Consider the following 27,629-nt stretch of genomic DNA (forward strand, 5'->3'; position numbering starts at 1 on the left):
AGCGTGCGCGTGCACTGTTACGTAGCGCGGTCACGCTGTTGGTTCGTCTGTCACGAGCTTTATCCCAGCCGCGGACTGGAAGGTGGAGAATTAGAACGGACATCAATTATACAGGACATCTTATTAAGCAAATTTAGTGCGCGATAAAGAGAAAAGTGCAATTATTGCATATCGCTGGTTGAAAGTTAAGGCTCCCCGCTGAGTTATTCCGGTCAACCGGTGATGTATTCCAGTATTTGAACGATATTGCTAGCCAGCTAGCTAGCTAGCTGTTAAGCTAGCTTTACGGTGCGTGACTCGAAGTAACTTAACGTTATATTCTCGGATGTTGTTTTCATTGGCACGTCTGACTACATTTATCATATAGACATTCAAATACTGGGTGGTTTTAACTGACGGGAATAATTACGGCAGGTGTTAAGCGCGTAGGTCCTCGTCCTAGCTGGCTAAGGATTGAATGAAATAACGTTAGCTTGGCATAGCCAGCGGAAACGAGCCAGTTAACAGGGATAACGTTATCTTATCCTGTTGCTGGTTGATCCATCGCTATACAGCTAATCTAGCAAGTGCAAAAGGAGTTAGCCACGTACAGGCACAGCCTACAGTTAGCCAGGTAGGTAACAGACTGTCATACATTTATAGTGGACGACCAGATCTACGAAGTAGCTAGCTACCACCAAACGTCAAGTTGGCCATCTTCCACTTCAGTCCAGTGTGAAAAGCTGACCGACGTCAGTTCATTTTTACGAATAAGGCCGGAGTGAGGACAGAAACCTGCAAAAATGCCGGCTGTGTCGAAAGGAGATGGAATGCGCGGATTAGCTGTTTTCATTTCGGACATTAGAAATTGTAAGTAACATTTACACTCAATGTTCTTTCTTATTTATGTGACGTTAATCGGATGCCACTATCATCATTTGACATAATGAGGTGTTGGTAACTGTGCCCTTTTGCGTGTTTAATGACGTGGGGGTACAGAGGGAGGGTGATACTGGCCTGTAACACTTCTAGTTCTAATTACCTGCTGTCCAATCAGTAACGTGACAGTTCATGCTAAGGTTTAGCTTGTAACATGGCGGTGTTACTAGTATTTGCTGCCGCATAAAAAACGGACTAATGGTTGGATGCAGAAAACGAGGCCTTCTGCTTTTGAGTCTTGGCTGTTGCTTTGGTCAAACTTAGACCACATACATCTGAACAGTGCTAGACAGCCAGGTGTCTAATATTAAACTGATTGACACAATGGTTAATTTAAAAGTTGGAAAGCAGTGTTTGTTATTATATTAGGTCGACACCAGGCAGTCTACACAGCTCTATAACTCTGTCCACTTAACAGGAAAATACAGGAAGGAGGACTACAACTTGTCTTCGGACTGACCTCCCTATCATAATCCACCAATAATCACCTACCAGCTGCCAAAATCAATTGAATAAGGCAGAGCTGTAGAAATAGTGGTTGGTGCTTCTCTACATATGCATATGTGATTCCTACAGTGTTGGCCATACCTAGTTGCTTTAGAGAAAGTTCGGAACTATTAAACAGGTAAACTAAATTATTGATTTATGCATGAAGTTTAACTAAAAGATTCCAGCTAAAGGAAGTTGAGGTGATTCAATCAGCTGATCCCCCCACTAGACTCTCCATCCTCTGTTGTACATAAAATCTGCTTGAAAGATACGGCATTTTATATTATAACTAATATTTGATTGTTGGCCAGTGGTTTAGCCAGTATAATGAAGGGCTGGTCGCTGATAAAGGCTTGGTAGGAAAACACTGAGGGAGGTTGAATTGCCTGTACCTGTCTTGAGTTTGTATATACAAACAAAGAGGGTTGTTACTAATATAAGCCAAATATACCCTCAGTGAATCAAGGTTGCAGCTACTGTTTACATTTTTTATATAGTACAGCATAGAATAGATTACTGGGAAACCTAGTGCTAAAATGTTGATGGATGAAATAAAAAGATTGGACTGTCTGTGTATGGCTGGTGCGTTGAATAAAATACCGGAAAAAAATTTAAATACTTTGACTTAAAATATTGCCCACAATGATAAAATACACTCGGATGTGGTTAGACGCCCAGTGAATGATATGACAAAATCTCTGGCAGCTGACAATAGTGATTTGGCCATTCCAAACCAGCTCACCAAGACCCTCTCAGTTCGTGTCATGGATTTGATCGAGACCCTCTAGTAAACTCTCCAAAAGTGATGCTGTAACTCAGCTCGGGACCATTCCGTCACTCTGCCCACTAAGGAAAATGACATGGCATCTCCCAAAACAGCTAGTTGTGTCTGCAGTGATACGGTGATATTTTAAGTGCATTGCTCAGCTGATGCCGCACACCTGTGTGTGTGTGTGTGTGTGTGTGTGTGTGTGTGTGTGTGTGTGTGAGTGTGAGTGAGAGAGAGAGAGATGGTGTCCAAGTCTGTCCACATAGGCAACATTGCTACTGCAGTGGGGTTCCTGCCTGACCTATCTGCTTACATGGAGTTTGCCTTTGATAATTATCAATAAATATGATGATGGAATTGTCCTTCACTCCTGTTGAAAGAGGAAGAAAACGGGAAGGAGGGAGAGAAAGAAAAAGAGTGCACAGGGAAAGAGTTGCCTTTCACCTTTTGTGTGTATTCTCTTCTTGTCTGTGACATATCCTACAGATACAGACATCAAAACTGTAGTCAAATGCTGGTATAATGTCGATATGACTGTCTTCAGGTCATTTTCAGGTCTATTACACTTTTTTCTTAATTACGCATACGACACTACTTGTGTTATTATTCATTCTGGAATTGAAGTTGATAATTAAAAAATTGTTATGACAGTTATCCAAAATTGTATATTCTGACTTATTGTCAACATACAGGCCTACCATTGACTCCAGAAATTATAAGACTAACTAATGCATCACTGTAACTGGGCACAGAACACACTTGCTGGCAAAAAATGCAGCATTTTAAGCTTAGAGTAAAAGTCACTGTACGCTTTATCCAAAAGTAAAACATTACAGTTGAATGCTACTTTCCACAAGGCCACACATTTCTCTATATCAGAGAGCCATGCACCTCTGCTGTGCCCCTAACACATTTTTGTATGTCAGCACATACCCATTGATTTGAAGCAGTGAGAAATGTGGGAATGAAGGGGTACTGGTGGAGTGGACTGTGGAGCTACAATAAAACACTTGGACAAATGTAACATTTTTATTATTATTTTTTAATCAGGGAAAAATAAACCTCCATTCAATCACTTCCGAGGTCTATCATTTCCATGTTTTAAATACTGGCATTTTACTACGTCCTTTCCCATCAGGTAAGAGCAAGGAAGCTGAGATTAAACGAATCAACAAGGAGCTGGCCAACATTCGTTCCAAGTTTAAAGGGGACAAAGCTCTGGATGGGTACAGCAAGAAGAAGTATGTCTGCAAGCTGCTCTTCATTTTTCTGCTGGGCCATGACATTGACTTTGGACACATGGAGGCAGTCAACCTGCTGAGCTCCAACAAATACACAGAGAAACAGATTGTAAGTCTTTCACTGGTTATCTTGTATGTGTTGTTGTTTTGTAAGTTTTTTCTTCTATTGCAAATTTGCAGTATCACATGTTCAAACCGAATCATTGTTGAATAGTTAATTGATTTAACTAGTGGACGAAGCCAATAGTGCCAATTTCAAAGTGGGTCAACACTCTGACCATGCATTCATTGCCAAATTGCTATTCTGTGATACTGACAGGCTTCAGTTCAACTGATACTCAATCCTTGTCCCAAATTATGTGATCGTATTGGAGTTGTTGTTACAACAGCATATCAAACGCCATTCCTCCTCTATTGCCCTCACAAGATCTAAGGTGTGCTGACTGTCAATGTTGACAGAACTAGAGATCAATGACCAGTCTGTCATCACTCACATACTGGCCAGAATCACAAACCTAAGTACCATGAAATATATTTTAGTGACCTAACTATTCTAAACATTAAAGCAACACAGAGACCACTGCCATTGTGATTACTTCCTGATTTTATATACATATTTTTTTTCATTGTGGACCGTTTTCTCAGGAAATGTTGTGTAAGCAGAATAATGTTGAGTCAGGATCTGTATTTCAGTGGTTGAGGATTGAATTGCATACATTCAAAGGCAGCAGAACTACTCTCAGAAAGGTCCCTTCAGAGTGTTTATGCCCGAAATGTGGACACTGTCTAAGAGTAGAGGAGCTGGCTCACGTCTGTTTAAATCATGGACCATTGTATCCTAGTTTCAATCATTCCTGTCCACTTTAAGACATAAGATCAAACTAGAAACTGTCTTGCAATGGGATCACACCAGCCACAATGCAAAATTGTTGTTTATGGTTCAGTGGGACAAGACATGAGAGAAGTGAGTTGCCGGAAAAGGACAACTGTGTAATATTTAATCTTCTAGATTTATTTACAAAACTGCTTTTGTAAAAAAGAAAATGGAGAATATTATCAGCACTTGTTAATACTAGCCAGGGTAGCCCAGAGAAGCTAATGCAGTGAAGTGCAGCCCTGGAAGAGGCAGCAGAGATTGGTATGTTTACCAACCCAGTGACACACTCCTATAGCACTATATCAAACTAGGGCTGGGACGACGCGTCAACATAGTCTACATAATCGATGACATAAATTCGTCATCATGAATAATTTGCGTTGACGCGTTGTCCCAAACAGGGATTAGTAGTACACGCCAAGGCTGTGAATAGCCCCTCTCACACAGAGACGTTGCATTAACGCCGCAGCGACGGTTCGTCAATTCTCTGCTGTTGGTCATTCACACAGGGCAAAGCACCGCTGGAGTAAAGACAAACTGCCATGTAATTCACACAGAAAGCTGCGGCTTCTAAAGAGAAGTGACGGTACACGTCATGATGATGACGTTGGTGTGTTTCCCAGGTGTCCCCCCTGTAAATCTAAACCCAGGGACCATTTATAATGTGTAGTGATTGAGAACCCGGCCCCATAAACATCCTGGAATGTGAGTGAGTTACGTTTTTCGCACTAAATTACATTATTACATAATCGCCATCAGTAAACAGGTCACTGCTTGACTCTGTCACTTGCGGGGACAGAGGCTGTTTTCTGGGGGAAAGTTCACTGAAGTCTCTGTCGGGAGAGCAGACCATCGTGGTGATTTCTATCAACACAACCACTTGAGTGAGTTAAAGGTTTTTGCTGGTGACAGATGCTGTTTTTTGGGCAGAAATGTGATGAAGAGTCGTTAGGACAGGCGGGAGGACAGACACTGCTCCGCCTACAACTGTGATATTTTTTTCCTCATATAAGTTACCAACGACAGTTACAGTGACTATGTTACTTTTGTTTGGTCATGTTACATTAAATTAATCGTTAGATTAGTCGACTAATCGAAAAAATAATTGCTTGATTAATCGTTTGGGACAGGTCTATATCAAACCGCAGCAAAAGCACCTGAAAAAGGCTGGTCTCGTGAGAATGCTATTGGGATCCATAATAACACCTCACTCCACATCTCTCTGTTGTTGTCTGTGACAGGTGCATGGTGTGAACATTTACACACCTTTTAAACAATTGACTGTTTGCCTGCAACTTGTTGCATGCTCTCATTATCAAGGGATACGACAGGCTGCTCATTAGCTGAGGCATGTTCATTATGTGCTCTCCATTGGTTTGTGTTTAATGCATATACATGAAACTAGAAAAGGGTATCTATCGCCATTACATATTGCTATTGAGCAAATACACAAGTGTGCTATTAGCATTACTAGTTTGCTTTTTACTTATCACGTTTCTTTTCCTTTATATAAAAGCACTGTTTTACTCTGCCTTCTTTTATTATTTTCTTGCTTGTCAAGCACTAGGTAACAGTGTTACAATGTTTATATTGCTCAAAGTGCTATATAAATAAAGATCAGCTGCTTAGAATGGTCTGCTCCAAACAGACTTCTATCAAAAAATTGCCACACATGCAATATTACACTTTGCCATATAGCAGTTTTGACGGTATTGCAATTAATTGTGCAGCCCTGAATTTAAATAATTTCTTAACACATTGTGTAAATATTGTACCCGTGAATAAAGGTGCAGACAAATATATTTTTTAAAATTTAAATAACAGCACATGTTATATATATGTTATATAAATAATGTTAGAAGTGATAAACCAACCTCAGCTACTATTGGGGTAGTCATAAAATCCATTAATTGATATGAAAATTTAGACTTTACAAATAATTGCCTGAATATGATATGTATTTTTTTGATAATGTTTAAACATTACTTCTACTGTACATGCAGTGTGATGTTTAGTTAGTATTTTGGTAAGTAGTTAATTCCACTAACCACAATAACTGCTTACTGAAACTATTCTGACTCACATCAAGTCAGAATAGGTTCATGATGTGGGAACTGTAGGGCCCAGAGGTTTTCTTTGTATATGCTGGTGCTTTAGTCTACCTATAATATAACTGATAGAAAGCTATAGTACGTATCGAAAGAGCAATTTTCACAAAAAATCACATTTAACAAAATGCGCGTTTTCATTCAACAACTCTGCAGAGAAGTTTTGGTAAGAACTAATCATTAGCACCTTTGTGGTAGTAGGGTTTTTACAGGGCTGTTCAATAACTCCTAGTGCACTCAAAAGATTTTCAAATCTTAAGTGATTTTTTTTAATATGTGAGACAATATATATAAGGAAGGATTTCACCAATGTTTACTTATTTATTTTGAGAATGAACACACCAGACTATTCAGTTAAGACGCAGGACCACACGCTTGATGTTTGTAGGATTATCAACCCTGTTTTAATTTGGAATGTGGACTTAGAACGATGGAACCTCCTGAACCTGAGTAAAAATGTCACCTATCATGTGTCTTTAGATGACCAAGATTTGCCCCACATGTCTGTAACTTAGCTGTGTTCAGCCTCAGAAGCTTGAAATAAAGATAGCCAGCTAGCTATACTGAGAAAGCTAAGCTAAGAAATGAAAAAAATTAAAAGAAGCACATTAACAGCTGCCTGCAGATAAGAGGCACCACTGCAACACATTTTACAGAGTTTGTTGTGAGAAAAAAATGGGACAGGGCAGCAACAAACTTTACAATTTCTCTTTCACATGGCAACTTGTAGGGGACATGCCCCCTTATTATGCTTTCTGGTGGTGCACCTATTAAATCATGATGTTTTGAACTCAATAGGGGGTGGCTGTCAATGTTATCAATCTTTGGACCGATCATACTTCAGAAAACAAACAGTGGGACTGTTGTCAGCAGCTGGTAGCAATTATTTGTGCAATGTTTTGCAAACTGAAAATCAAATCAGTATTTTACTACTATCCCCCTGGCTTGGGAGACGAATCATACTCTAATGGCAGGCATGATTATGTTCTTCACAAGAATGCAACATTTGGGTGGTGAGCGTAACCCTTACCCTGCTCTTGCTCTCAACAGCCTTTTTGCATTTTTGCTCAATATTCTGCTGCTGTTTTTTCACACTACAGGTCTTCAAGTCCTTAAATATCAATCTGTTGAGGTCAGAACTTAACAAATGTGTAAAGTTTGGGGCAGATTTGACAATGCTCAACATCCACTAGACACTTGATTTCTTCTTCTGTTTTTAAAAATGCCTACACAGTTTAAAAAATCCCTTCTTTTGTTTCTCAAGGGCTACCTGTTCATCTCAGTGCTGGTAAACAGCAACAGTGAGTTAATCCGTCTGATCAACAACGCCATTAAGAATGACTTGTCCAGCCGCAACCCCACCTTTATGTGCTTGGCTCTTCATTGTATCGCAAATGTGGGAAGCCGTGAAATGGCTGAGGCTTTTGCTAGTGAGATCCCTCGAATCCTGGTGGCTGGGTGAGTCTGACTTCTGCTTTTGATGGTTGAGGATGTAAAATGAAAAAAAAAAAAAAAAAAATTGTTTCCTTTTTTCGTTACTTATGTTTTGCTGTGGATGACAAAGTTTAAAAACTAGAGTTACATAACTGTGACTTCACTTTGCTGCTGGTAATATGAATGTGATGCACTACAGTGATACCATGGACAGTGTGAAACAGTCAGCTGCCCTGTGTCTGCTGCGCCTCTATAAGACCTCTCCTGATTTGGTGTTGATGGGCGAATGGACATCACGAGTGGTGCACCTGCTCAACGACCAACATATGGTAAAAGCACAGTCCAGACCTCCATATTTAATAGAGCTTTGTAAAAGATAAATGGTATCTGTATTATGTGACTGACGTAGATCAGCCGACAAACTTTCAATAAGTTGAAATTGTATACTTTCAGTGTTTTTTTAAGTTTACCATCCAACAAGACTATGAATTGGTGAAGCCAGGCTGTTGAATATGAGTGAGATTATTGTCTTTTTTTCTGCATGTGTGTCTTGTGTTTAGGGTGTGGTGACGGCAGCCATCTCGCTCATCACCTGTCTGAGCCAGAAGAATCCAGATGAGTTCAAGACCTGTGTTTCCCTGGCCGTTTCTAGACTCAGCAGGGTGTGTGTGCACGCGTGTGTGCGCATTGACTTGCTGTGACCATGTTTTCAATTAGTGGATTAGAACTTCAGATAAATCAGTGTTGTAAATTATCAAAGTTAACAGGTGGCTGAAAAGACCACTGATGAGCTCCTTACCAATACGGTCTTATCTGTGCAGTCTAGTATAGGGTAAAAAAAGTACAGGCAACTCGCATGTATCTGTAACTGAACATAACTGCTTGTATCTGGGTAAGCTGCACTGTACTGGGTCTGTTAAGCGTTGTCTTGCACAAGTTCATTTTTGACTTACTTTGAAAATTGTGTTGGGTCTCCAGATTGTGTCGTCGGCTTCCACTGACCTCCAGGATTACACCTACTACTTTGTCCCAGCACCGTGGCTCTCCTGCAAGCTACTGCGCCTGTTGCAGTGCTACCCACCACCAGAAGATGGGGCTGTCAAGGGCCGTCTGGTGGAGTGTCTGGAGACCATCCTTAATAAGGCACAGGAACCTCCAAAGTCCAAGAAGGTGCAGCACTCAAATGCAAAGAATGCCATCTTGTTTGAGGCTATATCGCTTATCATCCACTATGACAGGTGAGCATTCTCAGGAATGACATGACCTTAGGTATTATGTCAGACTGCATGTGTGTGCATCTTAATTAAAGAGGGGGGGGACTATTCAATTTACACAAAATTTGTTAGGGATATTGGAACATGGGTGCATAAACGCATCTGCATGTATATGCAATAAAAGTCAAATGGAATATGTTACATTATTTTTGGGGATCAAAAATATTCACAAAACACAAAATAAAACGTTTTGGAATAAAAACAATTGATTAAAAAAATCAAGTGAAACTTAATAATATCTCAATATCCCTAACTAATTTTGAGTAGTGTAATTTATTTTTTGGTTGATTAATTTCAGAAAGCAATGCCAAGACTGTGACTACTGAAATGCCTACCAAGGAAGTAAATTTTGTTTTGTGTTCTGCAGTGAGCCAAACCTTCTGGTGCGAGCCTGTAACCAGCTTGGCCAGTTCCTGCAGCACAGAGAGACTAACCTGCGCTATCTGGCTCTGGAGAGTATGTGTACTCTGGCTAGCTCTGAGTTTTCCCATGAAGCTGTCAAGACGCACATTGAGACCGTCATCAACGCCCTAAAGGTGGTGCCTCACACCTTGAACTAAATACAATTATTCATTAGATATCAGGCTCTGGCAATATCCCACTCAAATGAATAAATGATTAGGTGAGAGGGCCTTCCTAGCCACCTCCATTGGCCCTCTGTATATTAGACTTAACAAATCGCACATGACAATCCACACATAGATCTACACTTGTTTGTAGGTCTGTTTCTACCCCTGGCACATCTTCTTTTCGTCATTTCATAAGTGTTTGTCTCTGTTTCTATGCAGACTGAGAGGGATGTAAGTGTTCGACAGAGGGCAGCTGACCTGTTGTATGCCATGTGTGATCGCAGCAATGCCAAGCAGATTGTAGCCGAAATGCTCAGCTACCTTGAGACAGCGGACTACTCCATCAGAGAGGAGATGGTGGGTGTTGTTGTTCCAAGAATGTGTTTGTATCTTTCTTAAATATCAAGTGACAATTGTGATGCTTGTTTTCACCACAACAAACCAGCAATCTTCAGAAACTGTATCACAAACTGTATGAAAAACCACATATCTTTTTTTCAGTTCTTTAAAGTATAATAGAGGATCTCACCAGCTACAAACAAAAACAGACTTGCATATAAGAGAGCTGCAATAGATAAGCAGTATGACTTTGACACATTAATCGCTCCTTCCTTTAGACAATGTATATCCTATATCCTGTATTTCCATTAACAATGTTATATACAAAGGAAATATTATCATGTTTGAAGATAATCCAGTAAAATATCTAATTAAAGAAAAAATACATACCAACAGTTAGGTAGGAGACCGTGGACAACACAGTTTTACACTTAGACAAAAATCTAGCAAGAAAAACCCATAACCAGAGAAGATCCCCTATTTAAGGAGGTGAAACCCATTTTGACCATAACTTGGTAAATGTGTTCTATTTTAAGCAAAGCAAATAATATTTCCCATTATGTTTATTTCTTAAACTATGTCTCTCCATTCATTTACTGTGACTAAGTGCAGATGCAGCCAGTGCTTAGTGATGGCTTTTTGCAAGCAGAGGTCAGAATTCCAAATAGATATTCATTAAAGTGAACTTTTAAGATAAAAGTGGTCAACTGGAATGGAATTTTTGTTAAATATGTTTTCCAATATTTTATGTCTCTGACCAGAAATAACTAATCATAGGACTTTCCCAAAAGCTGCCAGTGATAAGTATCATGTCTCCAGCACTTAAAGTTCCTCTTGTAAAGTGTGCTTTTTGTCAAGCCAAAAAATTCAAAACTTTGTTTCAGACCTATAGAAATGGCTTTAAAGACACTCGTTTACAAACGAGCGTTTACATGACACTCGAGAAAACCGAATAACTGGGTTAGTCCGACTATGATCAGATTTTTAAGATGCATGTATACACCTTAGTCAGACTAAAATTGGACCGGATCAGATTTCTCATAGCCAGATTAAAACAGCTACATTATTCGACTGATAGTCGCATTACTCGTGCATATATACATTCTATCAGATTGGTTTCGGATTTTGCACTCTGCACAGGCTCAAGATTTTTTTCCTGGGGGCCATAAGCCAGAAGTAGAAGGACAGCGGTGGCGTTCCACCAAAATAACCACAAGCAAGAGCACCATTGTGCATCTAGTTTGTGTAATTATCATGTACACCATATACGAAATGTACAAAGATGTAGCTTTGTCTTGCTCTTCGTACGCCATCTTTCTCGAATGCCGAGGCAGAGTTTGTAGTTGCCGGTTGTTGCTGTTAATTTTTTTTTTAAAGAGGTCAGCCAGAGGTGGTTCAGCGCCACCTATCATATTGGGGTATGACATGCTTCAGCCAATAATTAGATTTTCTCACTGTCATGTATACTTGGACAATTGCAGTTGTCCGATTGAGTTGTATAGTCTATGATTTTTTCTGTACTTCTTGTGAGAAGCTCAACAATTCTCCACTTACACCAGAACACCACAAACTAAACACTTAAGTTAACCTTAAATGTTACACTCGGCAACATATCAGATTGATTTGGGGTAATTTTTTTAAATATTGCATATCAACTGATGCCTTTTTCATTCAGGTGCTGAAAGTGGCCATACTGGCAGAAAAGTATGCCGTGGATTACTCCTGGTATGTGGACACCATTCTCAACCTTATCCGCATTGCTGGTGACTACGTCAGTGAAGAGGTTTGGTATCGCGTCATCCAGATCGTGATCAACCGAGACGACGTGCAGGGCTACGCCGCAAAGACAGTCTTTGAGGTGACACCACATAAAATCTTATAATGTAGCTATTTAAAGGCAGCAGTGGATTTAAATGTGGAACATTTTGATTGAGATTGATAGGATGGTTATCAAACCACTTTTTGGGGAATGACTGTGATGTCACTAATGTAAATCTGCATCAAAACTGTTGAGTGCTGAAAGTTGTCACAGAATGTCTGCTCAGATTCATAATCAGAATTGGTTCAGTTTCAGACAGTTTGTAATTCACACAGATCTTGAATGGTGTAAAGTTTATGAACACTGGCTTATTGTATTTAAAAAAAGGGGTTTGCAGAGAAACATTATGTTTCAGATGGTAAGTTATAGAAAGAACACAATTTTTTCTCAAATTTTTTTTCTTAACACTGGGATGTGTTTTTATATATCATTTGTGTTTTTCACATGAACTCCCTATCTTAGTACCTTAGGGACACAGTGAATTGACAACACACAGTGTTAGAGGTGACCACAGTGTTAGACGATTATCTACACCATTTATATATATAAAAAAAAAAAAGAAGAATGGGCAAGTTGAAGCAACATTATTTGACTGTTGATCTCAAAATTACAGCTTCAACAGTCATTCTGATGGCACAGTGTCTGTTTTTATAGGGTGAATGGTATTACAACCAGTTTCTGCACGAGCAAAAGGGTGGGTTCACAGCATTGCATATATATTTACAATAGATCCAAAAAGATCCAAGTTTTGTAGTTGTAATATTGTTATGATATGATGGGTGTTGTTTGTGGTTAGTGCCTACATTACGTCGGACAAATTGTTATAGACCTATGATTTGTATTCACAACAGTGGTGTTGCATTCAGAACCTGGGGGGAGCCAAATCGACTGTGCTGTCTGCCCATGAAAATGTAGAGAACATGATCCTCCTGTTTACTGCTATGTCTAACAATTACTGCAGCATGTTCATTTGTGGTTGCGTAGAGTGATGGGAGGGGATTGCTTACTGCAAAACAGACAGGAAAGACAATGACACACAGCAATTTTAAACCGCCATTGTTCCACAATTTGTCCATATGTTACCATCAGTTAAAAGATAATCATGCTGTGTATTGACTGTGTTCACTTTTGCTTTAAGTAGTCTATTAAGTTACTTTGGGCATTTTTTAAACATGTTTGAAACAAGTGTCTCTGCTTGTCTCTTGCTTGAATGATTGCTACTCATGATGGCGTGTAGTATATAAAGTGAGGCAGTATATTTCCTTAAACTGAATTATTGTCTCCTCCAGGCCTTGCAGGCCCCTGCCTGCCATGAGAACATGGTGAAGGTTGGAGGCTACATTCTGGGAGAGTTTGGTAACCTTATCGCTGGTGATCCACGCTCCAGGTATGTTAGTTTTTGACTGCTAGGGCACCAAAGTAAAAGTTGAAACCGGAAATGTTAACTTTGCTGTCCTGTCACCCAGCCCCCTGGTCCAGTTCAACCTTCTGCACTCCAAGTTCCATCTGTGTTCTGTGCCCACTCGTGCCCTTCTGCTGTCTGCCTACATCAAGTTTATCAACTTGTTCCCAGAGACCAAGGCCACCATCCAAGAGGTTTTGCGCTGCGATAGCCAAATCCGCAACTCAGACGTGGAGCTGCAGCAGCGTGCTGTCGAGTATCTGAAGCTATCTTCCATTGCTAGCACTGATGTCCTGGTTAGTTTTGAGCCTATTAGACTAAACTCAACACATGTTCAGTAATTAATACACAAATATAATTTGTTGGGAGAACTGATTTACGTAGAATACATTTCCAGTACACTGCCCCCAAATATGGACACAGACATGACCGCTGTCATTCTGTTCTTTTTGAACAGGATAACTGTGTTGTCTGTCAGATGTTGGCTGCTCTTTCTGTCCAATCTCTTGGGATGATTGTCGTCTCTGTTCCTTTAGGCCACTGTCCTGGAGGAGATGCCTCCTTTCCCAGAGAGGGAATCGTCAATCCTGGCTAAGCTGAAGAAGAAGAAGGGGCCTGGTGCTGTCTCTGTGACCGAGCTTGAAGACAGCAAAAGGGAGGGTGGGGAGTTAAATGGAGGTGGCGACCGGGGGCAAGACACAGCAACTATGGCTGCCTCCAATGCAGTAAGCAGACTCTGTATTCACAAATAAACAGAATTGCTCACCTGCCTTTATGCATACCAGCAGCTTCAACAAAGTACACATTTTTTTGTGTCCTTACTGCAAATTTCGTTTGTTTTCCAGTCCACCCCATCACCATCAGCAGACCTCCTTGGGATTCGTTCAGCAGCTCCGATTGGTGCTGCTCCAGCCAGCACTGGCAGCCTATTGGTGGATGTGTTCTCTGAGGCAGGGCCTGTCGCACCTTCTGCAGCTGTGAATGACGACGGCTTCCTAAGGTAAAAAGTCATATCTTGATTAGCAGATGTAGGAATCCACCATAACCAAGGCTGCCTAGCTGCCAGAGGAAGGAGACTGACTGTTGTGACGGCAGTACTGTAGGAATGAAATATGAAGACAAAAACAGCTTCCGCCTTAGACTAATGTGAAATGAGAAGAGTAAAGAAAACAAAATATGTAAATCAAACATTTTTGGGCTTGCCATGGATTTGTGCAACCATAAAAACATAATTTGACTTTATTGACAAGGTGAGCTTAATTTTTATTAAAGGTTATCTCAAAACACTTTGTTGACCCCAAACCTGATCTGAATCTTTAAAACATTAAAGGACAGGTCATAGTTCAGTATGAGTGGTATACGAGGAGAAAAAGCCCAAATGCATTAGCCTGCCTAATCTCACAAGCCTTATTTCTGACAAGCCACTCGACCTAAATACTATCAGTCCTGGCTCAAAACTATTTTCCTATCATATGAATGTAAGATTACTAGGAGGATGTCACTCCTGAAATTGAATTGTACTGCTCTTTGCTGAGAGATACAGTTGAAGACTGTGATTTTTTTCAAACCTTACTATCTGAACTCAGAGCATGTGAATGTTAACACATTCTTTGACAATTTTAAATACTTGGATGCATTGCTGTGTGTAATGAGCTCTTCTTTCATCCTAACTCCAAAATTCAAATCTGTTCAAACAAAAGTGATTAATGTTGGACTGCTCATGGTCTTAGACCTTAAAGGGGAAGCACCATGAATTCTATTGTTGATTTTTTTATGTTTCCTGTCTAAAACTGTTTATTTTAAATAGTTGTGGGGTTTGTTGTGTGCTTGCGCTGTTGGACTACCAAACAGCTACTGTAAATGTATTGTGTCCATGCTGGTTGTTGCTCAGTTGGCTCTGTCTTTCTTTGCTTTATCTTTGTCTGATATGGACCTGTCAACCTGGAGATATGTAGCGGATACTGTATGCTTGTTGTTTTTTTAAATATGGTAACTGTTCAAGACAGTGCTATCACAAGGCAAACTATGTTGAAGCTCATTGTTTAGGTCAGTATTTAGGCTATTGTTGGACATGCCAAATTAATAATCAGAATAAACTGTGAATGTATAATTAAGTAAGTTTATGTGCAGCAGTCTTTGGCTGAGAGGTTACTGCAACATACCTCCAAGATACGTGCAACAAACTTGCAATAATTTTTCTCCTATAAGCATAGTTGCCACCTACGCGATTTAGCCAGCAAATTCTCACCCAACTTTCTCTTGGATTTATTATCAGCAATTTTCTCTTTTTGTGAATCAATGTTTAAATTCTTTGTAGGTTTCCATTGTTACATGGTTGTAAACATTGCTGCTCGCTCTTTAACACTGTTTTTTGCCATGATGGACTGGTTTGAACTGTCTGACCCCATGGACTGCCTGTGAATAGAATCCACATGCAACTTGGATTCAATGGATGCAATGAATTTGGATTGGCCATTATAGAACCGTATTGCCCCTGACTGATTTTTTAGGTTCATTCAAGTCAGGTGTTGGACACTCCACTTTTTCTAACACACTTTATGGAACAGGCCTCTGGTATCATGCCGTTAGACTGAAAGGATTGGCATAGGCTGTTCCAAAACAAACTGAAGGGCCGGACATGAAGGCAGAAGTAGACGTTGTAGAGTTTTCTTCACGGTTGGCAGGTCTGCTACACTTGTCTGTTCTTTTTTATCTTGCTGTGTATGTGACTGTCTTTCGTCTTTTTCTCTCCTTCCCTTTTTTCTCCATTCCCCCTCTGTTTGTGTGTGTTTGGGTGTGTGTGTGTATTGTGTGTTTCGATTTGAATGTGTGTCTGTCTCAACCATGATTGGACACTGACAGAGATCTGGAACAGCCCACCGAGACCTCTGATTCCCTATTGGTGGAGGGTTCTGGTGACTTGGAGTAAGGGCCCAGTAGTAAACTACAGAATCAGCTAGAGAAATACAAATAAGGCATTTCCACATAGTTTTTAACAGGATTTTTTATCTTAAACTGAACATGTCATAGGGAATATACTCTACACTAAGTGGGTAGCTTGATGCACATGAGCCATTTACCTTTACACAAAAGCACCTAACCTGCTCTACATATACATCAATGTCTTTTTAACAATTTTAGAACTGAAACCTGAATGCAATCACTTGTTGTGAATTCTGTTAGCATCTGATGAAATCAATACAGAAGAATAGGGCAGAACTAAAATAAAATCAATAAACAACAATACAACACATAGGAAGTATATCAAGCATATTCACAACTTGCATGTGTAAAAAGAATGCAGAGGGGTTAAATGGGAGCTGCCGATGTCACTGAAGTCAAACAAAAGTGTGATAGGATATCCACTGCCATCCATAGCTGATTGTGACTGGATTGCGGTCAAACAAATGTTAAGTAGTCTGAGCTGCTAAAGTTGATTAAGAACACCATCGGAAGGAGGATTCTGCTGCAGCTGAAAAGTAGTGACAGTGACAAAGTAAATTATGTTGCTGTTGGTGTGAGCAGTATAAATGGTGAACTGGACTTAAAATGATGATTGTGGATTTATCAATACAGATTTGTTAACTCAGGAGTACTTTTGGACATCGCATAAACAGCCCTGCATGTGCACTTTTGCATGGAATAGAAACGGGCACAACTGCAGTGGTATGACCAACTGAATGGAAAACTCAAGTTCCAATGCAAATTGGAGAAAGGAACGGCTTAATCATATTTCAAAAAGAAAAACTACCATGCAAACACAATTTGCTTGCTAGCCAAATTATCTTTTAGATGTAGTGCACATTTTAACAGAATTCTCAGCAAACAAGCAACAAGAAATGCAAAAAAAATCAGTGCTTCTATTAAATGTTAGGTCACCACTAATACAAATTGTACAACATAAAAAGCTGGTTGAACAACTTTTAACTCTGTTCATTAAACCGATGTTGAAGAGGTGTTCCATTCCTGTATTTTGAGGAAGGTTACAATCTCCTAATAGCTCCATACAGGGTAACACTGTATTTTTACAGGTCAAGAAAATGTGATATATTTCATTTCATGTAGCTAGTGATTACCAGATAACATATTTGAAATTTCTCTGAAAGTACACCAACATGCTGTAATTAAAGATTAAATATTCTATTGTGTTCCATTAAGAAGTTAATAAAAAGTAGGTATTTTTTAAACATTTTGAGGAAGCTTCCTACTACTATGCTGTCTGACTTCCCCTCAACAGGCCATTAAGTTGAAGTGAGTTGTTCCAGCTTAATTTCAAACTGGTAACTACTGCAGGTCAGTAGTAGTAGTAGAATTGAAGGGTATCTTTTCAATATTTTTTGTCAGCTCACTGGAACAGAAGCTTCACTGGCCAAGTCAAATTCTTTTGTATATCGGGATGTATTTGTTAAGAGTGTTTCCATTGCACTTTATTGATTTAGCATTTCAGTACAGCAACCTTTCTATGACCTGCCAAATGTAAAAATCTGCAATATGTTGAGTTTTTTTTATTTTATTTCTGCATTTGCCTTACTTTTTTGATGCACCAATTGAAAATGCAGTTAAAAAGGGAGTTAAAAACACACCTATTGACTAGTAACAATACTTAGTACAGAACATCAAGCATGCTCTGTTTGTCAGTCTACATAAGCACATTGTAACAGCTCAACAAATGAAATGCCAAGCTGCGACCTTAAAACTCAATGCAAAATCTCTGGGCTGTACTGCTCCTTATGTAAAGTGGGGCAAATGTTGTGTACACATAAACTCACACACTTTTCGCACCTGAAATGTTCATTGCATCAAGCTTTATGTGTAGACTATGTATGTGCTTCTTAACATGAACAGTGTCTGAAGTAGAGTGCAGTCTGTAGGCATTTGGACAGTGAATTATTTTCTGTTGTTTTGGCCCTATTCTATAGTAGTTTTCTAACGGGCATTCAGTGAACAGCTTGCTAATTTGAGAATGCTTCCTTTACAGTGTTTCCCACAGAATGGCTTTGGCGAGATTTGAGATTGAGACTCAAAAATAACTTTGTTCAGAATAGCTTTTAGAATTTGCCTCCATTAGTTCTACACAGTGATGCTTTAATTGCGCAGCTTAATGCATGCACATGCCTTTCTGATTTCTCTGTACCAGCAACTATCTGTTTTCCTCTTCAGCAGTAACTTTTTTATAAGGTCAACCATAATCACACCCCACTTTTAGGATGAATTTCTCCTGCTATTCTGTTGTCACAACAACAGGTCAGCCACATGTGGAGGAAGCTTGTGTTTTTGCCTCATTTTTAAAAAAGTGCAGTTGGGCAGTGGCACATTTACCCAGTATGAAAGTAAACACTATCAAATCAAAGTATGACCTTTGGGTCTAATATCTGTAGTTTCATTCATATTCATTGTGCTTGAGTATAGAACCAAAACAATAGAAAATGTCAAAGTACATACAGTACTGACTGCACTGTAACTATTTGTTACATGGTACATCAGAAATCTTTTCACAGTGTAATGTTATCATTTTAATATAAACTGCTTTTACTAACCTCCACATTTTTATCTTTTTATCCTTCTTTCTTCTTGTCTCATGTTTCTTTTAACCAATTTAAATCATACTGTGGCTGTGCCCTGTGTCGAATTGTTGGCTTTTTCATATCCCATTTCTGCTCTACTCCTTTTTTGTCCTGTTGTCTGTGTATCTATATCCATCCCTCCTCTGTCCTGTGGGCTCTCTTCATCCCTGCGCTGTCCTGTGGTCTCTCAGCTCTGCTCCTCCCTCTGAGGATCCTGCTCCTCCTCTGTCTGAGGCAGACGATCTTCTGAACAAGTAAGGTCTTTCTCTGTGTTAAGCTTTGTCATGTTCAAGAAAGAGAATCACTTTCACTAAACTGGGAACAAGCACAATCCACTGCTTTAAGTTTATGTGGAGTGCAGCCATCTGACCTACATATTCCTGTAATAACTTGGGTGATTGTTTCCTGTTTTTCGTAAAAGCTTTATCGTAAGAGAAGCTGCAATATCCACCAATTTCGTCTCCTCTGTTAGCCAAGTTGTTTCCATAGTTGGACTCAGTACTCTGAAATAAGTTATTAAACAAACAATAAATTATTCTGTATGCTTAGTTCAAAAGTGATTAATTATGTTTTGTTCGATGAAAAAAAATGCCTTTTAACAGGCAGCCCAGGACTCTAGGTAGGCAGACATGGGAGAGAAAGAGTGAGAGAGACAGGGAAAAGTGCATATCCTCATTGTAACAAAGCCGCAAATGGTGACTTTTTGATATTTAGAGTTGATAAATAACCTTGATGTTTATCAAAATTCACTAAAGTTATTGTTAGGTTAATATTTGTTTCAGCATAGCATGAGAGACAATTTAATGAGATCAATAACAACAAAACATAATCGTAGAAACAATACGATACTAAACTAGTGATGATGAAATAGAAAATCAGTAAAATGTAGGAGAAATCTTAAGTTGCTGTGATGACCTCCAACTTGGCTTCCTTGTCTGTTGTGCTCCAGAATCTCCATTAACATGTCGTGCACAGTGGAACTTGCCCTGTCCATTCATGCCCTTTTTCTCTTTGAGTGAGCATTTCTCTCTCTCTCTGGCGTCATCTCTGGCTTTCACAGCAGGCCTATATATCTGTTGCTACGCTTGTTTAACATCATCAACACATCAAAGTAGAAGTCTTTATATATCTGGGATTCAGTGATATTGCTGTGCAGTGTTTGTTTACTAATGAGGCCATCTTTGTTGTTGTCACGCGTCCACTTAAAAGACGTCTCAGTTCCCTCACCAAGGAGATCACACCAGAACACGCCACTGGATTGTCTTGCAGACTGCAATTCACTGATCTGTATCCAAGACAGTGGCATATAATACTTCCCATTTAAAATTATCTTTTAAATGGGAGGAAGTGAGTTCTTACTACAGCAAGTCACTGTGGAAAAATGGCAGACAATCTGATGCCATTTATACCACTCAGTGCTATAGATCTGTTGTGCCTTGAACACTATCAAAGACTGTACTAGAAAATAACTGATATGAAAGTTTGTTTTGCTTCTTTTACCTGTTTTCGTGGTGTGATAGGACAGTAATTGTTATATAGTGACATTTCAATGTTTACTAACCCTTTAAACACCTTCATGCTATAGGTTTGTGTGCAAGAACAATGGAGTTCTCTTCGAGAATCAGCTGCTACAGATTGGCATCAAGTCAGAGTATCGCCAGAATCTGGGTAAGTTGACTTCAGAGAAAAGCAGCTGTGGCTTTGGCGGGTTTTATTGGCACATGGGCAGCTTTTGGCACTGAGGCCCATATTCAATCCTGTGCTGTTATGTCCTAATGATGAGAATAAGTAAGTTGTCTTACCAGAAATAGACATTCGATAAACTGCTTTAGTGCACATATGATGCAATTAGATTAGTTAAAGTGTACTCTGAAAGAAACATCCAGTTAATTACCTGTCAGTTTCGGTGATGTAATACTTAATCAGATTGAGATTGATAAACAGAAAAATGGAAAAAAAGATCCTTGACAGGATGGTAGGATGGTAGTGAGTTTTTATTTTTTTCAATTGAACTGATTTTTATTTGACCTGTCACAAGCTAGCCTCTCATATCTAGGCACCAATGCCATTTAACCATGCTTTATGCTTGAGATTAAAACATATTGAATGGATCCACAATGTGATCAGTTATTAAGTATTTAATAATACAATATTTAATATTTGTATACTTATACTTACTGCTACTGTTGTGATTTAATGTGATGTTGCTATCAGATTTTGTTGCATACAGCATTTAGATGGTTTTGATTTCAGACCAAACATAAATCTTTTCTTGTATTATGCAGCAACTCCGATAGAAACACGAAACTGGCCAGATAACTGGAATTGATGTACAAGTACTTCCCAATAATCGTGAGCCCAATTGGCCAGATGGTTGTGCAATTAAAAACAAAAAATCTATTTTCGTAAGGCCACACCCCTGATACTCTTTGTCTACATGCAAATCTTGTTGGTTGGCCTTTTTATTTTTGTCAAAGTGCTGGAAAATTGCCATAACTCATTAGAGATTTGTCTGATCTTCAGAAATATATGTATCTCTAGGCCAGATTTGTGAATAGGCCTATGGCAACATCTTGAGCCTGACACATAGGGGACGCCAATAATACTTCAAAATCCGGTGGACAGAATTTCACCAATGTTTGTGTCTATTATTGAGAATTCTACAAACTACAAGCCAGAACAGAATGTTCTTTAACAATTCTATACGTCTTTCTCAGGGAGAATGTACTTATTCTACGGGAACAAGACGTCGGTGCAGTTTGCCAGCTTCACTACCACAGTCAGCTGTCCTGGGGAGCTGCAGTCTCATATCCTTTCTGTGCAGTTATGTTTCAGTATGTTTAGAGTCCAAACCAAAGCTTTCAATCGGATAACTGGGACACAGCATGATATTTAGCCATACTAGTCTCTCTGGGTCACTCTAGCTCATTGCAAGTTTGTCAGTGCTATAATATAAATCAGCCAATGAATGACAAGAAAGTGAGATAAAGAATACACACCATATGGACAAAGGTTTTGGGACACACTTCTTAAACATTGAAATCAGGTGTTTCATTCAGTCCCATTGCCACAGGTGTGTGAAGTCAACTGTAAATTCAAAATTCCCACAGACAAACTCCAAAACTTGTAGAAAGCCTTCCTAGAAGAGTGGAAGCTGTTATAGCTGAAAAAGGGGGGACCAATTCCATATTAACACCTATAGATTTAGAATGGGATTTCATAAAAGCTCCTGTAGCTGTAATGTGTAGGTGGTCCAATACTTTTGGCCATATGGTGTATGTTTTGAAATGGTGTTGGGGTTATTCTTGAACTTGTCCTGAAAGATGTCCTGTCCAGTGTCTTCGTCAAATGTGTTTATTAACGAGAACCTTATAAAGATTTTTGATTTACATTACAGCTCATTATTAGCAGCTTGTCTGTGTAACTCAAGAAATAGAGAAAAACTCTTGATTGCACCATGTCCTCTTTATACTTAATAATGGAGAGGCAACTACATTTATTTCTGAACACTGTTGAGCTTGCTGCCATCCATGACGAAGTTGTATCAGTGGAAGTCTTGCTTCAAAAAAGCTAGTTAAATAGAGGAATTTATTAGGGATGTCCTGATCAGGTTTTTTTTACCCCGATCCCAAGTCGAGTCTTTTGATATTTAGTAAATGCTGATACTGGGTCCCAATCCGCTACTTTGCCTTAACTAATATTTTCTTGAATATTACAGCTGTGTTCACACACATTCGGCATCTCCTGGATTGCCTGTTTTATGTGCCTGTTTTATGTGCTCTGCCGTATGAGACCCACGAAGCCCATTGTAGCTCAAAATTGGAGTCAATGTAATACCGAGATCGTTGGGCATACCGGGGATTCAAAAACTCCAGGTGACGAAGAAAACTCTGATCCTCTACCACGGAGAGGAGATGGTTATCCAAAATTTAATTACCTTCTCTGTAATATTTTATCGTACCAAATTTGTAGTATTAAATGCAACTCTTTTATTACCCCCTCGCGAAACACTCGTATTGCAGATGTTACATGTCGCCACTGGATTGCTTTCGTTTTCCACTTTAAGTTATTTCCATACTGCAGACATTTTATCTACAGGTTTGCCAGAGTAACGTTATGTGCGCGTCTGCATTCTCTGAAGTAATAAAAAAATCGGACTTGGGTCCACGTTCAAAATTGCCAATCCCCGATCATTGGAAAAATGCCCATATAGGGCATCCCTAGAATCTACAATTAAAATCTTCAGTGGTGGAAAACCCGAAAGAAATCATGTCTGTCTGTCACAATTGTATTACACAAGGGATTGCAAAATGGATGACTTATTATGGTAACTGCAATCAACTGCTGATAGCTGTCTATGTATGAAAAAAATCATGTGGACTAAATTAATCATTGTAACGCTACCTTATCACTACACTGTAACTGTGAGGTTTGAGCACTACTCACAGTTGGAAGCTTAGATGACAGTGTGTGTGATGTCTTGATGGTCCTTGACAACAGGTCACAGCTCAATGTTCAGACCAAACCAGTGGAACCACTGGTAGAGGGTGGCGCCCAGATCCAACAGGTCCTCAACATTGAGTGTCTGACCGACTTCTCTGATGCCCCACTGCTCAACATCAAGTTCAGGTAAATTCACAAAAACCTGTAAGTTGAGACTCATTGATTAGTACAGTACTCCTTAAATAGTGGGGCAGAGGGGGCGTGAGAGGCAGGGCGGGAAGGTCTATTTCCACTGGATACGTGTCTGCTGCATTACGTCTCCACCACGCCAGCAGAGCTGATGGGTTTCACTTTAGTCTATCCACCAGGTCTGCGGCATTGTGTGTTTGCTCCATCCCAGACTTCTACATCTGGCGGATGCTGGAGTACAACGCAGCAATTCAGCTGAATTTAGCACTGAGCAGGCAGGAAGTCAAGCACTGAAATAACAGTATAACATCCGGTTAATTTTCAAAATAAAACACTCGGTGTTGACACCAGCACACAAATCTCAAAAAAAGAGACAAACACAAGCTCTTCTGCTCATCCTTCGGTCAGGAACACTTTGTGTTGTTGTTTTTATGACACATACCTATAACTGCGGTCGCAAGTGATCATGTGATTATTGCTGGAACTCCTCAACCCCGTGACACCAGCTGTCTACTGGAAAGACCTGTTTGTGTTTTATGCCTGAAAACTCTGGCAGAGGACAGCATGAAACCATTTTGATAATCAGGTGATGGCATGCAGAATGAGACAGTCACAATCATCGGACGGGGAGGGGGGGAACGGACGGACGCTCACTAGCAGCTAACATTGAAAATGAGTATAGTGGCGCTGAGCTAGCAGTATAGCAGTTCCATTGTCTGGGGAGAACCCTGCTAACCCTAACAGTTATTATTTGAAATGTTGTCAGGCTTCAGCGATATAAATAAACGTTTTGTGATCGCGCGTGTGTGTGTGTGTGTGTGTGTGTGTGTGTGTGTGTGTGTGTGTGTGTGTGTGTGTGTGTGTGTGTGTGTGTGTGTGTGTGTGTGTGTGTGTGTGCGTGCCTGCGTGCGTGCGTGTGTACTTCAGATATGGTGGAGCTCTGCAGAACCTGACCCTCAAGCTCCCTGTCACCATTAACAAGTTCTTCCAGCCAACTGAGATGACGTCACATGACTTTTTCCAGCGATGGAAACAGCTGAGCCAGTAAGTGTATGTGTTGTGTGTTTTGTCATTGTGTTTAGATTTCCTATAAGGCTACAGTCTCCTGTCTCCTCTTCTTAGGCCACAGCAAGAGGCACAAAAGATATTCAAGGCCAACAACAGCATGGACACTGAAGTACTAAAGGCTAAGGTACATCTACATTTAACTGCTTATACTCCTGAGTGCAAACTTTTAGAGTCCTAAGCTCCTGATGTTTATCAGTCTCCACAATAGAAGCTAGAACCGGCTGTGTGCCACTTCAGCACACTTGGCTATAATTAGACATATGTTTGTGATGTGAAAGTCAATTATTAGTATTTTTTTTCAATTAGCCAGGGAGGAAAAGAGAAAGTTGTTAACTTTGCTAAATCAATGCTTATAATCTTGTCTTTTCATCTAAAGTTAAAAGACAACTAACAACAGCTGTTTTTACACTGTCGTGATATGTTTGGTGTAGCTACTGGGACTAGGAACGGCCCTGCTGGACAATGTTGATCCAAATCCAGAGAATTATGTGTGTGCTGGGGTGATCCAGACCAAAAGCCAGCAGGTTGGCTGTCTGCTAAGACTCGAGCCAAATGCCCAGGCACAGGTACAACACACAGACTCACCAGAAAGCGTGAGCCATAATTATTCATCTATTCCAAACTTTTTGCGCTGTCTCCCTACTAGTAAATATGTAGATATACATCAATCAATAAATGTAGACCAAGTTAACTCAATGCATATTCATGTATTTGGCTATAATGGCTCTAACTCCTGTGTTTGTGTTTTTTGCAGATGTACCGTCTGACTCTGCGCTGCAGCAAGGACTCTGTGTCCAGGCGTCTATGCGAGCTGCTGGCTGAACAGTTCTAGAGTACAGACCTCTACCATGACCAGTACTCCCACCATCCCCACCAGCGACTTCTCCCTCCAGCCCTCCTGCCACACTTTTCCTCCTCCCTCCAACAAGAATCTTTGAGTAAAAAAAATTGTAACCTACATAAGGGAAAATGTAGCCACTGCTAGCAGCAGTGGCAATATTATTGTCATTCTTCTTGTCCCATATTCTGATTCCAGTTCATCTTAATTAACATGATGCTACATTCTTAAATTTGTTGGTGTATATTTGTGTGCGTGTGTGGGTGTCCTATGGTTGTGCTGTGGTCCCATTCTGCTCCCACCTGACTCCTCTGAATAACTGTGTGTGGGTTTGTGTGTGTGCGTGTGCGCGCGTGTGAGTGAGAGAGATATTTTAATTGAATTGGTAGAGCATTCCTGAAAGTAAAATTTTTGAAGCTGTTTATGGCACTCATCCCCTCCCTACACACACACACGTACACACACATACGTGTATGGCCTCCACAATTCCTTGGCCTGATGGTCCAGTTCTCAGATCTCTGAGCTTCTGTCAAGCATTCCCAGTGAAAATGCACTTAAGGCGTTGGGATCCTCTTCAAGGACCTCCAGTATAGACCTCCTTACTGTATGTGTATTATTTGACTTTCCTGAAGCCCTGTGATAAGCCCTTGATTCCAATGAACCCATACACTCATTTATGTTATTGATGTGTATGTAAATATGTGCAGTGTATTACTTTATTGCTTTCTCAGTCATTCTTACGTTGTTTGGAACACCTGTGAGTAGGAGGATGGCTCAGAATGGACCCTCTGTAGTTGACAGATACAGGGATTAGAATTGTTGTGTTCAGACTTTCAGCCCTGTTGAGTTTGTCTCATCCAGTGACAGAGAGATGGGTTCAACTGCAAGTCACTGAAAATCTTAGAGGCATCTGAAATGTGTAGAGGTAGACAAGTTGTACTCTTTAGAAACCTTGAAGTACACTTGGCAAGCCAACCATACAGATGTAGCTTTTCTTTTGTAAAACTGGAATATTCTTTTTGAAAACACTGACTATAAAACGTGTGTTCAAGTCAGTTTTTCAAGTCCATCATTTTCAAGCACAGGAAAGGTTGAGATTTATGCTTTATTGTAAGCATTTCCAAGCAGCATGCTTAACATTTACATATTAGAAAACTTCAGTGATGAGGACTAATGAATCTTTCTGATTAAGTTTCCAACCTTTGATAAAGACCAGTACATAAGTGCTTCTTGTAGTTTTTCAGTGGGAAGCACCTACATGTTAAATGCATCATGGCTGCAGAGGAAGCTGCTATCTATATAGAGTCCTATTGATTTCCTTTTTGGAGATGTGCACAGGCTTAGCTATGTTTATCTAAAGGATGGAATCATTTTTCTGTCAGACCTTGAAGCTCTGAGAGCTGCTGCTGCAGCAGCTAAATCCGGAACCAACATACATATGATCTCATTCCATCCCAGGCTGGCCATCGAGTCTGATCTACATATGTACGCATTTATATTCCTGCTCCTCCTAAGCCTCTACAGAAGAGATCAACGCCAACAAGACTGATCCACACACAACCACTACACTAAATGTTAAGAAAACAGAAAGCATTTTAAGGTAGTTTGAAATCACCAACTCTTCCCGGGCTTCCTCACACACAAGTGCTGATGTCATGGGAGAGAACAGGATGTATGACCTTCAGATGTCCATTACAGCTACAGGGGACTCGGTATCTATGTGTGAATGTGGGTGTGGTTGTAAGCAGGAAAAAAAAGCCTAAAGACATTTCTAATACATGGTCACATTAGATTCTGTGGCTGCACAGCACTCACAGGACATTGAACTTGATAGTGGAAAATGTAGTCATTTTTGTCATTCTGTGAGTGTGTGTATGTGAGTTTGTGTTTGTCCACGCAGTATCCACTAGCTAATGCAGCCTCATGTATCGGTGTTAAAACATGTCCAATACCTGTGTTAGAATTAAGATTTACTCTGTAATGGAAAAATGTGAAAGTAAAACTATGCCATATATCGAATGTGCCGCCTCCTGTCTTTTGTCACAGGGATGCAGTATGCTAGTGGCTCCTTCCTGTAAAGCACAGGACAGTAGGTGTCAACAGGAGTGAACGTTAGGGGAGAGGATCAAAGGTCACCTGAAAAACAGCTGAATGTGTAGGTTGTTAGAGCTGGCAGAAGTCGTCTTGAAAAGTCCAATTATCAGGGTTCTGGGGTGTGTTTGGGGGGGCTGTCTGTGCTTTCAGTGGTGGGACCTTGTTGTCTTTGTTGGCTTGTCTTCAACATTGAC

General features: G+C 40.0%; 1 protein-coding gene across 7 annotated transcripts; it reads left to right on the plus strand.

Moving 5' to 3' along the window:
- Nucleotides 1-28: 28 nt before the first annotated feature.
- On the plus strand, nucleotides 29-27,360 carry ap2a1 (adaptor related protein complex 2 subunit alpha 1). Of its 7 annotated transcripts, XM_037090721.1 has the most exons (23): nucleotides 29-613; nucleotides 709-849; nucleotides 3,315-3,526; nucleotides 7,667-7,860; nucleotides 8,036-8,165; nucleotides 8,397-8,498; nucleotides 8,815-9,074; nucleotides 9,478-9,646; nucleotides 9,899-10,036; nucleotides 11,694-11,876; nucleotides 13,127-13,224; nucleotides 13,304-13,535; nucleotides 13,776-13,964; nucleotides 14,085-14,239; nucleotides 16,102-16,164; nucleotides 18,995-19,057; nucleotides 20,389-20,471; nucleotides 21,521-21,605; nucleotides 23,304-23,432; nucleotides 24,363-24,479; nucleotides 24,558-24,627; nucleotides 24,935-25,096; nucleotides 25,258-25,335. In XM_037090721.1, the coding sequence occupies exons 2-23, from the start codon at nucleotides 783-785 to the stop codon at nucleotides 25,333-25,335; spliced, it is 2,979 nt and encodes a 992-aa protein (XP_036946616.1). In that variant the 5' UTR covers nucleotides 29-613; nucleotides 709-782. The 7 variants fall into 7 exon arrangements, with proteins under 7 accessions (XP_036946616.1, XP_036946615.1, XP_036946621.1 ...); XM_037090720.1 differs by having other exon boundaries at nucleotides 30-849; nucleotides 25,258-27,360; XM_037090723.1 differs by having other exon boundaries at nucleotides 32-849; nucleotides 24,935-25,069; nucleotides 25,258-27,360.
- The last annotated feature ends 269 nt before the right edge of the window (nucleotides 27,361-27,629 follow it).

Source organism: Acanthopagrus latus, chromosome 24 (genome assembly GCF_904848185.1).
Source record: "Acanthopagrus latus isolate v.2019 chromosome 24, fAcaLat1.1, whole genome shotgun sequence".
Classification (NCBI taxonomy): domain Eukaryota; kingdom Metazoa; phylum Chordata; class Actinopteri; order Spariformes; family Sparidae; genus Acanthopagrus; species Acanthopagrus latus.

Excerpts from the sequence above, each read along its gene's own strand:
- ap2a1 (XM_037090721.1), top strand. The coding sequence starts at position 783 with ATGCCGGCTGTGTCGAAAGGAGATGGAATGCGCGGATTAGCTGTTTTC. Across the intron at positions 14,240-16,101 it reads AATGACGACGGCTTCCTAAG|AGATCTGGAACAGCCCACCG; the intron begins GTAAAAAGTCAT and ends GGACACTGACAG. Across the intron at positions 24,480-24,557 it reads CGATGGAAACAGCTGAGCCA|GCCACAGCAAGAGGCACAAA; the intron begins GTAAGTGTATGT and ends TCCTCTTCTTAG.